The 15921-nt window shown below is 48.8% G+C and overlaps 1 protein-coding gene across 1 annotated transcript in view; it reads right to left on the bottom strand.

The window, feature by feature from the left end:
- The window catches only part of LOC133345832 (E3 ubiquitin-protein ligase HECW2-like), a 204145-nt gene that overhangs the window by 51866 nt on the left and 136358 nt on the right, over nt 1–15921 (bottom strand). The window contains 2 exon segments of the mRNA XM_061556852.1: nt 2446–2550; nt 5241–5445. Of these exon segments, the coding sequence (XP_061412836.1) occupies nt 2446–2550; nt 5241–5445 (310 nt within the window).

The raw sequence follows: 15921 nt of genomic DNA on the forward strand, positions 1-15921 counted from the left end.
TATATTGCCATAAAATAGATTTCTGTTCATATGATTGTGGTTATTGTTGTACTTTATTAATCCCTAATCTCTGCCATTACATACAATGAAACAAGAAAAGGTAAAAAAGAAAAAAACAGAGCAATGTAATACAATAAACTATTAGACATTATTGTAAAAAATAAGTAAAAAGTCCATCGTTTGTGTTAGTGAATTTTTAAAATATGGGGGGGGGGGGGGACCCCCAGACCCTCTGTAAGATTTGGTCCCCCCCAATGTTGACTCCATGGCTACGGCCTTGATTCTATCCACTATGCGCCTTGGCCACGAGGAGGCTGCTTGGGGGCCAATCCACTTGTTCCATCGGTTGTCAGACCAGCAAACGATGGCATGTCATTTTTGTGACCTATTCACTAGCAATCTTACCTTACTTACATTTATACAGCGCCTTCGCCAAGACGCTGAACGAAGAATTAACTGCTGTTTGTACGGCAGAATAGTGTGATGAAACGAATATAATGATGCGTGAAATCAACGATGATGAGAGTGACAGTGAGCGGTTAATGACGAGCGAGTGTGATGGATGGGTAGGAAAGTTTGGAAAAGAGGGACGTAGTTATTGATGGGCAAGGGAGGGGGAGGAGGAGTTGGCGTGAGCGAGGGAAAGTAGGTGAGCTTTAAGGAAAGAACGAAAAATGTTCAGTGCGGGTGATTGTTTGATGCGTAGCTATTATTAGCTATATTTTAGTTTACCAGGTAAGCCCCACTGAGCTATATAGCTCTTTATCAGAAGTGACCTGGCCACAGATAATTGCCCAACGAAGTGGCTTTTCACGTGGAAATTTATAGCAGCTAAATACTCTAAATGCATGTTTCTAAATGGAGGGAAAAACCAGAGGACCCGGAGAAAAATCTACACCACCACAGGGAGAACATGCCAACTCCAAATATACAGCAGGCGTTAAAGGGTTGGGATCGAACCCACAAACCTCCTGAATACCAGGCGAGGTAGTTAACATCTCGCCACCGTGGCGCCCCCCACAGTGGCAGCTTGTTACAGTGTAGCGGGGCCAGAAACGAGAAAGAACGGAATCGTGATTGAGCACACGGAGAGGGGGGGGGAGGTAATGATTAAGCAGCAACTTCCTCAGTGGTATCCTCCCGTTTGGTAACTGCTGGCGTGAAAGCGCACTCCTCTTCACACACGTCCACATCTCGGCTCTTTCCTGACTTCGAATCTCGACGCTCCACCATAGTCACAAGCAAAGGGTGTTGTTGTTGTTGTTTGTACTTTACTCAGAAGTGGGCTGCCTCAAGAAATTACGATGTAAATGTTCTCAAAGCTAACTGTACCGTGAATCTAAAACTAAAATCACGTGGGCATTGTGATGTGACTGGCCTCTTATCCAGCCGGTATATAATACGTGGTTAATGATAAGGATTTCATTGTTTAGCATATGCTCATTACATTTCAGCCATTTACCAGCACACATTGAACACCGTGCTATTTTCCCTACGTATCATAAACATCTTCATTAAAAGACCTAAACGAAATTCACCAAGCCCCAATTAATTACCTACTCTTGAGAAATTATAAATGTATTCCTCGATATGGCAAATCATCTCCCGAGTGATAAACATGCCCGCTTCCTTCTACGATGACACACAGAGTTGGGGTTACGCTTTCGGTCCAGCCCTGCAGACCTTTGTCCGTTTCTCAGAGATGGACAATGGCCTTTCTCTATTTGGGTATAATTTAATCATGTGCTGCATTAATTGGAGGCAAGCAGCTAAAACAATCCGTAGCCTCAAAGTGCACCTAGCCTGCCACAAACACCGTGGGGTCACATGTCACTACCGTCTATATGTATGTTGAACTTAATTTGCACCGTACGTAGCCAACCGTGATAATCGGAGGCACTTAGTGGTGAATGGCAACCGCTGTTGTGTGCATGTGTATTTGTGTGTGTGTCTTTGGGGAGTGGTAGTGCAGTGGTTAGCGCACTGCGCGAGTTTGATTACCGCTAACATTGGTGAACTATATCTGAACCGGTTCTGGGTCTCCCCTAGCCTTTCATGAGTACCTGGTGTCGTGCTGGCCACCTACTCCATCGTGCACCATGGCCGGCCTTCATCGGTGCTATTCGCAAACAGCACTTTCCCCTACAGCCTGTTAAATGGGATCTGCGTGTGTGATTATGTGTGTGCGTGCGTGGGGAGAGGTAGTGTAGCGGTTAGCGCGCTGCACTACAAACCCAGCCACCCCAGTTCGATTCCCGCTCATGGCCAACACCAGTGACGATTATCTGAACTGGTCCTGGGCCTCCTCTACATCGACTCAGGCTCACCTGAATACCTAGTGTGATGTATAAACAAAATGCTCTTGAACAGCACATGCCCCAACGGTCTGTTGAGGCTAAACGGTGGGGGGGGGGGGGTCATTGTCTTTGTGGGTGCGTGACTTACTGGCCGGCAGGGGCTCGTCCACACGCTGGTAGCGGCTCATGTCCTGCCGGATGGAGGGCAGCTGGCACAGGGGCGGGTGGCTGCTCTCCCGTGAGGGAGGCTCATCTGCGGGAGAGGGCAAGGGAAGCCGTCGGCGACATGCCAGCTCTGGCAGCAGATGTCGAGGTTCATTCAGCAGCACGAGATTATTGGCGCCGAGCGAAAACCAGACACTAAACATGGAAAATCATTTATTTAAGCATCCTCTTTGGTTCTTTCGGTAAAGTCACGTAGGTAGAAAAAAATATATATATATTATATCACGACGTTTCGATCGCAACACAAGCGATCGTCTTCAGGCAGAAAAAATAATCCAGCAGCAGAACTGCTAAACCAGGAAGAACACAGCGAGAGAGCTGCTACAACAACAAGAGGTTATATATGTTGGCCAAGGGCAAGCAGGCGGGGTCCGAGCTGGAAAGGAGTCCCATGCCCGCATGCAAGCACGTCAGTTGTGTTAATGGTGGAGATTAGGGAGAGAGAGATTAGGGAGAGAGATTAGCATGTCAAAGTAAATGAGCTTCCGTCGCCGCATATGCGCACAGCAGCAGTGTTCATGGGAGATTAGCACTATGTTGATGGGAGAGATTATTGTGGATACAGCTTTGCGGATTGTGCGGTCTGAGTATCCATTCATCTTGATGGCTTGGTGTACGTGCTCCAGTTCGCTGGCTAGGTGGCGCTGGTCGGAGATGCAGCAGGCCCTATGATGTAGTGTTTTGATGAGGGAATTCTTCTGGGCCGGATGGTGGTGGGAATCAGGCTTTAGATAGGAATCCGCGTGGGTGGCTTTCCTGGAGACGGAAAATCCCAACTAGCCATCAGGCCTCTTCTCGATCAAAACATCCAGGAATGGTAGCTTGCCATCATTTTCCACTTCCATGGTGAATTTTATGGATGGGTGTATAGCATTAATGTGGTTGGGAAATTGGTTCAGTGGTGGCTGGCCATGTGGCCAGATGACGAAAGTGTCATGCACGTATCTCTTCGACACCTCGAATGTAATTGCACTTGAGGAAAACTATTACGTTAGACCGCTCGGCGTTTTCCTCATGGCAAGAGCAATCGGACACATGATCATCAATGATCAGGCTTGGGAAAACTGTTTCAAGTCATTCTTTTCTGCCAACCATTTATATCCGTGATTCCCATAATCTGAGGATGCCGAAGATTCGCGATGCCACGCTTACCCGCAGAAACGATGGAACTTTCAGATGGTAATGATGACGAATAAACATAACCTAAGCACAACCGTAATGTCACGGTCACCGCGAGTTTAGCGTGCTGCCGCACGTCCCACTGTGCCTCCAACTGCAACGCCCATGCATCCCCGACACGTACATATCATATGACTCAGTGCGAACATCCTGTGCTAAAAATATGAAAAACATAAACAGGGACGATGTTGCCCTGCGAAGCTACAATGTCACGCAGGCACGAGCGTTTGTTCGCGTTATCTCCTCCAGATACGTCGTCGTTGACAAAGATAACAACCACAGCGACTGGGTGTGGTGGGGTATGCCTGTTATGCAAGGGTTGGCGGATCACGTAGATTTGTCAAACCCTTAAAAACACACTGGCCCAGGGAAGTGCTTTGTTTGTGTTGAACGGATGCTGCCAGTCTCACGGCTTCAGGACATGAGACAAAGATTGACCTCTTTTCGTCTTGCAGACTGTTGGGCGGGTCAATAGAGTTAGTGAGCAACTATTTAGGAAAACAGCTACAACTGACTGGGCCAGCACTGTGCACAGCGGTGTTTTGTCATCTGAGCGATGGTGAAGGTCGCTGAGCTTGAGGCTGACCTGCTTCTCATGCCATGGCCTTATGCGGTAGCTGAGCATTGTGGGTCACTTCACCCAGCCATCAGCAACTCATCCCTTTATATATATGGATGGATGCGGCAGAATATACTTAGAATCCCGTTTTTTGGAGGAAAGAATTTATGGATCACGTAGATTCGTAAACTTCCCACACCAGGGGCAGTCACACAGCTCAGGTGGGCCGCTTGTATGTATGTTTGTATGTTGAATTTCTTTTGCACTGTACGTCGCCAACTGTTTTAATCGTAAGTGCGGGGGAATGACAACACAAAAGGCAGTCCTTAAAGAAATTCGTTTTTGATAAAGATTTTAAAGTGCATCGCTCTAGTGGCTTCCTGGAGCAGAGGTTCGTGGTTCGAGCCTGGTGTCCACCCTGGTTAACACCGCGAGTCTATTAACCGTAAAAAAATACCACGCGCCGTCGTATTCACAGTGGAGGTTAAATATCCTCCATTGGAAATGAGTAGGCCGTTGCGTGCCAGCACCATTTGTCTAATACAAAACCCCCATAAATTACTTAATTAGAATTACACAGCAGCAGCAGTAGCAGCAAGCAACATTGCCATCTATTGTGAAAACGTGGCAGAAAACCCTCCGGAGGAGCACCAGACGGTCAGCGGCACGCACATACACGCACACACGCGCACACACGCACACACGCACACACACGCGCACACACGCGCACACACGCACACACAAGCACACACACACGCACACACACGCGTACACACGCACACACACGCGCACACACACACACAAGCACACACACACGCACACACACGCGTACACACACACACGCACACACACGCACACACACACACACGCGTACACACACACACGCACACACACGCACACACACACACACGCACACACACACACACACGCGCGCACACACACGCACACACACGCACAAGGGAGAAACCGCGGCGGCGCACCTGCGGAGGGACACGCGGCGCCTGGCAAAGCCCTGGCCACCTCGTCGGCCTCCGCCTCCTGGGTCGCCGCCTGCAGGCTGTGGCGCCGCTGCCAGATCGCCTCCTCGGTGTCCGGGCCCCGGCCGTCGGCCTCGCCGCGCTCCGGGACTCCGGCCGCGGTCGCCATCCCTCCGCACGCACCGCAGCACGCCCGGCCGCTGGTGCCCTGGTCCCCACGCATAGCGAACGAGCGCGCGCGCATCGAAGCTCTGCGTCACGGCCCGCGAGTGCGCACGCCGCGAGTGTGTGCTCGTGCACGCCTCGGGGGAGACTGCATACATGGTGCTGGGCGTCGAGAGGAAAGGTGGTACAGGAGGAACCACCCAGCTGGCCACAACCGCAACTACTCAAAAGTCGCATTTAGCCGGACCGCGTTGGCTGATCAAATTGTTTTCCTGAAATGTTTTCGAAATGTTATAGAATAATTTGTCAACTGTGTACCTGAGAATGTGTAATGTATAATATCATTTACTAGACCACGTTGCGTGCACAATGTAGAAAACCTTGCTGAAGTGTATGAACCCTTTCCCGTTCCGATGACGTACGTGTAAATCTTCAAAACAAAACCGGAAGAAAAGCTGAAGTAACTTTATTGGCACCGAGGCTCCCAAAAGGCCACGCGGTGGAGGGCGTGTGGCACAATTTGCCGCCATCGATCATAGAGTGCGGTCGTGTCACTACAGTTCTCTGCAATGAGTGCAATGTCTTCTTAAAAAAAAACGGTGCTATGCCTCTCTAAATAAAATGAATGCTCACCACTTGCGCGTTCAAAGATTCAGAGGTGAACGAGACCCACCCTGCAACTTGCAGACATCTCGGAACGAGAAAGAGTTCAATGTACTTCTGGTGGTACGCAAATAGTACGCAAGTCGGGGTGGTAGAGGCTGGCTGGGAGGGGTGATAGGGGAGGAGTATACATTTCGATTTAAAGCTTTCGTGACTGCAGGGATTCATCTTCTTGGTTCTTTCGGTAAAGTCACGTAGAAGGGAAATAATAAAATAATAAAAATAAAACATTATAAAATAACTCTCACGACGTTTTGGCCACAACGCAAGCAGCCGTCCTCAGGTGAAGAACAGGTCTGTCGGAAAGACATCGTCTGAATGACAGACCTGTTCTTCCCCTGAGGACAGCTGCTGTCGGAAAGACATCGTCTGAATGACAGACCTGTTCTTCACCTGAGGACGGCTGCTTGCGTTGTGGCCGAAACGTCGTGAGAATAATTTTATTATGTTTAATTTTTATTATTTTATTATTTCCCTTCTACGTGACTTTACCGAAAGAACCTAGAAGAGGGGAGGAGGAGATGAGGAAATGGGAAAACCCTCAAACCAAACTATATAATTACCATACAGCACAGTACACAGCAAATACAAAGATTCCCAGCGTAGCCTTAACAGACCGTTGGGGCAAGGGGTAGGTGGCCAGCACCACGCCTGGCTGCCTTTAGATCCCGAGTGACGATGTTTACCCACCGCACCAGGTACTCATTGGAGGCTGAGTCGACCTAGGCTACCGGTTCAGATAATCGTCACTTGGTATTGACCACGAGTGGGAATCGAACTCGGGTCACCGGGTTCACTGTGCAGCGCGTTAACCGTTACGCCTCCGCTCAGGTACACACACCCCTACACTTCACATACTCATACAGCCTTACATATACGTACACATACGCAGGCACAGAGCTTGTATGTAGCAGTTACTACCTGCCTCCTGCCAAAGCCGCATACTCCTGCGAATATGAACAGGATCCAAGAGCCACAGCAGAAGAGTCAAACGACAAGCAATGCAGGAACCTGGAGACTTGAAGTCACAACAAATACGTACAGCACTTTTGCAATGAGTACAAACACAAAGACAAACATACCCCAAAAATAGCCTAACAGACTGTTGGGGCAAGTGCTGTTAGCGAGCAGCACCCCTATGATCAATCAACAAAATCAAACTTGATTTAATACAGCGCCCTTCATCAACTTAATTGTCAGAGTGCTTCAAATGTAAACATAAACATTATATCATTAAAAATTTTGATACACAAAATAGTAAAAAGTACATGCAGTTCCGAATATGTAAGAGAAAAGAGAAAATAGTCTTTAGCCTGATTTTAAAAAACGCTATACCTTCCAAATATCAGATGTTCGTTTTGTACTCAACTTGAACACAAAGTCGACCTGCACGCTGCACCATTAACACACTACAGTCTGTGTCATGAACACCCTACACACTGCACCATGAACACCCTACACCCTGCACCATGAACACCCTACACCCTGCACCATGAACACCCTACACGCTGCACCATGAACACCCTACACGCTGCACCATGAACACCCTACACGCTGCACCATGAACACCCTACACACTGCACCATGAACACCCTACACACTGCACCATGAACACCCTACACACTGCACCATGAACACCCTACACACTGCACCATGAACACCCTACACACTGCACCATGAACACCCTACACACTGCACCATGAACACCCTACACACTGCACCATGAACACCCTACACACTGCACCATGATCACCCTACACACTGCACCATGAACACCCTACACCCTGCACCATGAACACCCTACACGCTGCACCATGAACACCCTACACGCTGCACCATGAACACCCTACACACTGCACCATGAACACCCTACACACTGCACCATGAACACCCTACACACTGCACCATGAACACCCTACACACTGCACCATGAACACCCTACACACTGCACCATGAACACCCTACACACTGCACCATGATCACCCTACACACTGCACCATGATCACCCTACACACTGCACCATGATCACCCTACACGCTACACCATGAACACCCTACACACTGCACCATGAACACCCTTACACACTGCACCATGAACACCCTACACACTGCACCATGAACACCCTACACATTGCACCATGAACACCCTACACGCTGCACCATGAACACCCTACACACTGCACCATGAACACCCTACACGCTACACCATGAACACCCTACACGCTGCACCATGAGCACCCTACACACTGCACCATGAACACCCTACACGCTACACCATGAACACCCTACACGCTGCACCATGAACACCCTACACGCTGCACCATGAGCACCCTACACATTGCACCATGAACACCCTACACGCTACACCATGAACACCCAACACGCTGCACCATGAACACCCTACACGCTGCACCATGAACACCCTACATGCTACACCATGAACACCCTACACACTGCACCATGAACACCCTACACGCTGCACCATGAACACCCTACACACTGCACCATGAACACCCTGCACACTGCACCATGAACACCCTACACACTACACCATGAACACCCTACACCATGAACACCCTACACACTGCACCATGAACACCCTACACACTACACCATGAACATCCTACACACTACACCATGAACATCCTACACACTACACCATGAACACCCTACACCCTACACCATGAACACCCTACACACTACACCATGAACACCCTACACACTGCACCATGAACACTCTACACACTGCACCATGAACACCCTACACACTACACCATGAACACCCTACACACTGCACCATGAACACCCTACGCACTGCACCATGAACACCCTACGCACTGCACCATGAACACCCTACACACTGCACCATGAACACCCTACACACTGCACCATGAACACTCTACACACTACACCATGAACACCCTACACACTACACCATGAACACCCTACACACTGCACCATGAACACCCTACACACTGCACCATGAACACCCTACGCACTGCACCATGAACACCCTACGCACTGCACCATGAACACCCTACACACTGCACCATGAACACCCTACACACTACACCATGAACACTCTACACACTGCACCATGAACACCCTACACACTACACCATGAACACTCTACACACTACACCATGACACTCTACACACTGCACCATGAACACCCTACACACTACACCATGAACACTCTACACACTGCACCATGAACACCCTACACACTACACCATGAACACCCTACACACTGCACCATGAACACCCTACACGCTGCACCATGAACACCCTACACGCTGCACCATGAACACCCTACACGCTGCACCATGAACACCCTACACACTGCACCATGAACACCCTACACACTGTACCATGAACACACTACACGCTGCACCATGAACACCCTACACGCTGCATCATGAACACCCTACACGCTGCACCATGAACACCCTACACACTGCACCATGAACACCCTACACACTGCACCATGAACACCCTACACACTGCACCATGAACACCCTACACACTACACCATGAACACCCTACACACTGCACCATGAACACCCTACACACTGCACCATGAACACCCTACACACTGCACCATGAACACCCTACAAACTGCACCATGAACACCCTACACACTGCACCATAAACACCCTACACACTGCACAATGAACACCCTACACACTGCACCATGAACACCGCCTACACGCTGCACCATGAACACCCTACACACTGTACCATGAACACACTACACGCTGCACCATGAACACCCTACACACTGCACCATGAACACCCTACACACTACACCATGAACACCCTACACACTGCACCATGAACACCCTACACACTGCACCATGAACACCCTACACACTGCACCATGAACACCCTACACACTACACCATGAACACCCTACACACTGCACCATGAACACCCTACACACTGCACCATGAACACCCTACACTGCACCATGAACACCCTACGCACTGCACCATGAACACCCCCTACACGCTGCACCATGAACACCCTACACGCTGCACCATGAACACCCTACACACTGTACCATGAACACACTACACGCTGCACCATGAACACCCTACACACTGCACCATGAACACCCTACACACTGCACCATGAACACCCTACACACTACACCATGAACACCCTACACACTGCACCATGAACACCCTACACACTGCACCATGAACACCCTACACACTGCACCATGAACACCCTACACACTACACCATGAACACCCTACACACTGCACCATGAACACCCTACACACTGCACCATGAACACCCTACACTGCACCATGAACACCCTACGCATTGCACCATGAACACCCCCTACACGCTGCACCATGAACACCCTACACGCTGCACCATGAACACCCTACACACTGCACCATGAACACCCTACACACTGCACCATGAACACCCTACACACTGCACCATGAACACCCTACACACTGCACCATGAACACCCTACACACTGCACCATGAACACCCTGCACACTGCACCATGAACACCCTACACACTGCACCATGAACACCCTACACGCTGCACCATGAACACCCTACACACTGCACCATGAACACCCTACACACTGCACCATGAACACCCTACACACTGCACCATGAACACCCTACACACTGCACCATGAACACCCTACACATTGCACCATGAACACCCTACACGCTGCACCATGAACACCCTACACACTGCACCATGAACACCCTACACACTGCACCATGAACACCCTACACACTACACCATGAACACCCTACACGCTACACCATGAACACCCTACACCCTACACCATGAACACCCCACACACTGCACCATGAACACTCTACACACTACACCATGAACACCCTACACCATGAACACCCTACACACTGCACCATGAACACCCTACACACTACACCATGAACACCCGACTTGCTGCACCACGAACACCCCACAACACATAAAACCGGACTGAAAATCCTTACACTCGGACGACGAAGCCACAACCCTCGGGGGGTACTGACGGTCGACCGGGCAGCACACGACGATTCCCGCCCGCTACCCCGTCTCCTAAAGACCGGAGGACCTGGCGGAGTTGGGGGTCATGATACTGCAGCATTCCCAACTCACTTCACTTTGCTAGCCCTGGTGGTGAGTGCACGATCTACGATAAATAAGCACAATCGGTGGTGGTCTCTACGGTCATATAGAAAATGATAAACGAATGTGAAAAGTAATTAATTCGTGCACGATTGGTCCACTCACGTACCGTGAGCTTCATTGCAATGAAACGCAATCACTGGTTGACTTGCACCCCCATATGTGCGAGAATAACGTCTGTAATGTATTAAATTGTTGTCTGTTTAAATTAAAATATTAAGTAAATGTTATTTTACAGTTTTGTTCACCGTTTCCATGAGAAAAGTATGTTATTTTAACGATAGTATTTGACGTGTGGAGGAATTGATACATTTGAATTCCAGAATTATATTACAAGTGCCTAATAAATTCATTTTTGACTTCAAACTTTCGTGACTGTAGGAATTAATATTCTTGGTTCTTTTGGTAAAGTCACGTAGATAGAAAAAAATGAAAATTAAATGAGCAAACAAAAACACCGACTAAATAAAAATGGGAAAATGATGCTCTGAATATCATGTTTTTGATACGAGTTTGTTATTTACGTGACTAAAGACTTGCAATGCACAGTACATTGCTGTTGCTACATTCACATGAAACATCTTCGTTTGTTGCAATACAGAAAAAATTTAGGTTATATCATTAAGCAGTTCAGCTATTAAGTGAATTATTTTTCACCTAAAAGTATTTCCTCCTGCTAGTTAAAAAACCACAACGATAAAATCTACAATAATTATAATAATCGTAAATTGGAAAAACACATTTACAAAGTACTTAAAATGCTTACCTACTGACCAATCAAGGACGAGTAATTATCAAAACACAAGAGCCTGGATAAAAAACCAAATAACCAACACGTGAACGTACAGCAGCCGCCACCGACGCCTTCCCCTTGGCTGCGCACGCCACCACGACCGGCCGCTCGCGCTCCAAGCCCCCCGCCGCTCCCCGCGCGCCCGGCCCTACAGCGTCCTCCTCGGTGGCGGACGTCAAACCCGTGCAGGTGGCGTGCAGCATCATCATCACCACCACCACCATCCACACGGAGCGGAGCCGACAGCGACGCACTCGGTGCTGGCGACGCACGGCCCTTCTCTGGGTGCCGGCCGGCGGGAGGGGGGAGACGACGCCGCCGCCGCCTCGTGTGCGCGCTCGCCGCATCCGATCTGCGCGACGAGCGCCTTCCTGACAACTTTTATTCCGCCTCGTGAGCGGCGGTGGGGGGTTTGGGGGAAAAAAAAAATCTGCGAGCCCCGAGAGAACATTACGTCGGAATTGCATCTGCGAGCGCGCTTGTTTATCCGCCGCACGCCGCCTTCTCTGCGACTTCCCATTTGAACGTAAACTCCGCTGATGTCGCTGCTGCACCTGCCGTCGCTTCCGCCTCGCTAGCTGCTGCACTGTCGACGCTCAACCTCCAAGGTCTGTTCTTGCCGCGTCCCTGCCCATGTGGCTATGCACGTGGGCCGTAATCCCAACACAGTTTCTTGCCCCCTTGGCTGCCAACCTCTGGGTACCACTCCAAATGCCTGCCTCACTTAACCGGGGCGATGATGGCTATTCGCATAGCTGCCTGTAATCCAACACGGTGGAGGCGGTGAGGGTTAGTGGGTCACCGCACAATCGTTGTGGATCTCCCTTCCTGTGGGTGACGGGGAGCCATACCCTGGCTCTCCAGGAGAAGTAAAATGTGGACTACGTCTGTTTTACCTGTATGGGATACACTGTTGCCTCCTCCCATGTGTGGGTTTTCTCTGGATGCTCTGGTTTTCTCTGGGCGCTCTGGTTTCTGTCTTGCATACATACATACACTCATTCACTTGGCTACTAACTACTCAATATATCGAGGATCGCAGAGCTTGGGGGAGGATTTAGCGCCGGCTCACCACGCGGTTGACTTCGCCGCTTGCCTGTGGTTGCTCCTCGCGCCTCCGAGTCGTTCTCTCTCGACGAGGGCGAGCGAACACTGCGGTGTGTTACAATTTGACGTGACGATTGCTATAATAATGCATCATCTATTATCGCTTGAGCTCAAGAGTTCAACCGCGGCACGACAGTCCACGTGACCAGAAAACGCTCACAGTTCCACATCCCAGTGCTGAACCAAATAACCCGTTAATCACGCCGTTGGGATCGCCTATGGCAGCTACACCGCCCGCCTGCCGCAAAAACTTGGCAGCACCGTCCCGAAAAAGTATCTTGAGACTCAGTGAGGTTTACCTGGGTACACACATGCGATAATAAAAAAAATTATAATAAATAATCATTTTGATTGATAAGGTGCCCTTAAAGAATGGATCTACCGAGCGCCAAGGTGTGTGCGCGTGTCTCACTGCTGTTCGCTTCGCTGCAGCGCCACAGCCAGACACGCTTGTGGTTGCGCACGCGGCCTAATGTTTAGGAGGATTATATTTGAGCATTGAGTGCGCAGGGTAAACGATGAGCGGGACGGGCGTGGTGAGAGATGCAGTTGCATTGTTTGACGATGTGCTCAAATGTTGGGCTCGCTCTAATTGCGGGGAGTGTTCTCGCATGCGCGCTGCGTGTCACATTAAAATAGACCGTAAAGCCAAGGTACACCGCGCAGCTGTTTCTCTCACACTCGCACACACACGTGGCTTAATACGGATTTCTTTGGGGATGCGGGTGCGAGCAGAGATTACACCACGTTCTAACTTCACTGGGTGAATTTAATACGCCGGGGTTTGTATAGATGTATGTTGAACTCCTTTCGCAGCCAACCACGCTTACCGGAGGTGCTGGAAATTCAATGGGTTTATGAACTTCAACGCTCTTTGTAAAGGAAAGTACACATTGAGTAATATGGTATTTCGATTTAAAGCTTTCGTGACTGCAGGGATTCATCTTCTTGGTTCTTTCGGTAAAGTCACGTAGAAGGGAAGTAATAAAATAATAAAAATAAAACATAATAAAACAATTCTCACGTCGTTTCGGCTACAACGCAAGCAGCCGTCCTCAGGTGAAGAATGAGACAATGCCAAGCTAGGAGCTTATATATAAGCTGCGTTGGAGGTGGAAGAAAGAGCCCCTTAACAAAAGAATGTGCATATGAAGAGGAATTTAGCATATACATGGAAAATGCGTAGGAGGTGGGCGGGGGGGTTTCAAAGTCATATTATGCCCATGCATTATGCAGGATCAACAGCACCAAGGGGGGGTGCAGGGATTAGCAGTAACAAAGGAAAGGAATGTTAATGATATGTAGCTGCAGTTACTCAACAACCACGTAGAAAACTAAAGTATAAACTACATAAAAAACTAAAGTATAAATTGCATAGCACCATCAGTATACTTACTATACTCTACACTAAGCTGAGTTACTAACAGCAAGTAATACATTACAATTCTACGTCGTAAAAATTATATAATATGCTTCCATCTAAACTTTATTCTATTGTATCACACGAGCATATACCGTACTATATACTGCCAACATTAAATTATATACTGTATTGCTGTAAACCAACCTATACCTTATACATTTAATATAACACTATGTATTATTCTACCCACCCTAATGTGTGTCGAAATGGTTTATTACGTCCTTCCAATGATTGCTAAGCCAGAATCCATCTTCTCGGTTAAAATTGTCTCTGTGTTTGTATATGTGGATCGCCTCATGAACGAATCTCTCATGATAGCCAGATGGCTTGCAGAGAAACTCTGTCTTGGAGAAGTCAATATCATGTGAGCCCACTGAGTTGTAACAGTTATCTGCCAAGGCTGAGGTGTTTGTCCTACCGTGTTTCAGGTCAGCTTTATGTTCACGGATGCGGTCCGAGACATGTCGTTTGGTTTCCCCAATGTAACTGCTACCACAGAGGCAACTTAGTTTGTAGATGCCAGGGTACTGTATGTCTGGAACCACATCTTTTACAGACGGTACCAGATCACGGATTTTATGTACTGTGTTGAATCGGACCTGGATCTTGTGTTTAATCAGGATTTTGGAGATCTTTTTTGTGACCCCAGCAATGTAGGGTAAGGTGATGGTCTTGAAAGGCTCCTCAACAGGATCCTTCTTGATGGTTGGAGTGATGGCTTTGCGGATTGTGTAGTCGGAGTAACCATTAGCCTTAAGAGCTTGGCGTACGTGTTTGAGTTCACTGGAAATGTGTTCATGGTCGGAGATGCATTGGGCTCTATGATATAGAGTCTTGATGAGGGAATTCTTCTGGGATGGATGGTGGTGGAAATCCGGTTTTAGATAAGCATCCGTGTGGGTGGCTTTCCTGTAGACAGAGTGGCTCATTGAACCATCAGGTCTCCTTTTGATTAGGACATCCAAAAAGGGTAGCTTGCCATCATTTTCGACTTCCATGGTGAATCTGATGGCTGGGTGTATGGAATTGATGTGGTCGAGAAATTGGTCTAGAGCAGGCCGGCCATGTGGCCAGATGACAAAAGTGTCGTCTGCGTACCCTCTTCCATAAGGTCGGGCGTAGAGTGGCAGTCTGGATGGCGTCCGTCTCAAATTTCTCCATGAAGATGTTGGCTACAACCGGAGATAGGGGGGAGCCCATTGGGGTGCCCTCAATTTGCTTGTAGAAGGTTCCATTCCAGGTGAAGTATGTATTGGTTAAGCAGTGTCTCACCAGGGGGGGTACCCCAGCATTCAGTCCTTGATGAACCAAGTCTTCAATGATTGCGATGGTGTCAGGCACAGGCACCTTGGTGAACAAGGA

This window comes from Lethenteron reissneri, chromosome 23 (assembly GCF_015708825.2).
Source record: "Lethenteron reissneri isolate LAM-NWPU_2019-01 chromosome 23, ASM1570882v1, whole genome shotgun sequence".
Lineage (NCBI taxonomy): Eukaryota > Metazoa > Chordata > Hyperoartia > Petromyzontiformes > Petromyzontidae > Lethenteron > Lethenteron reissneri.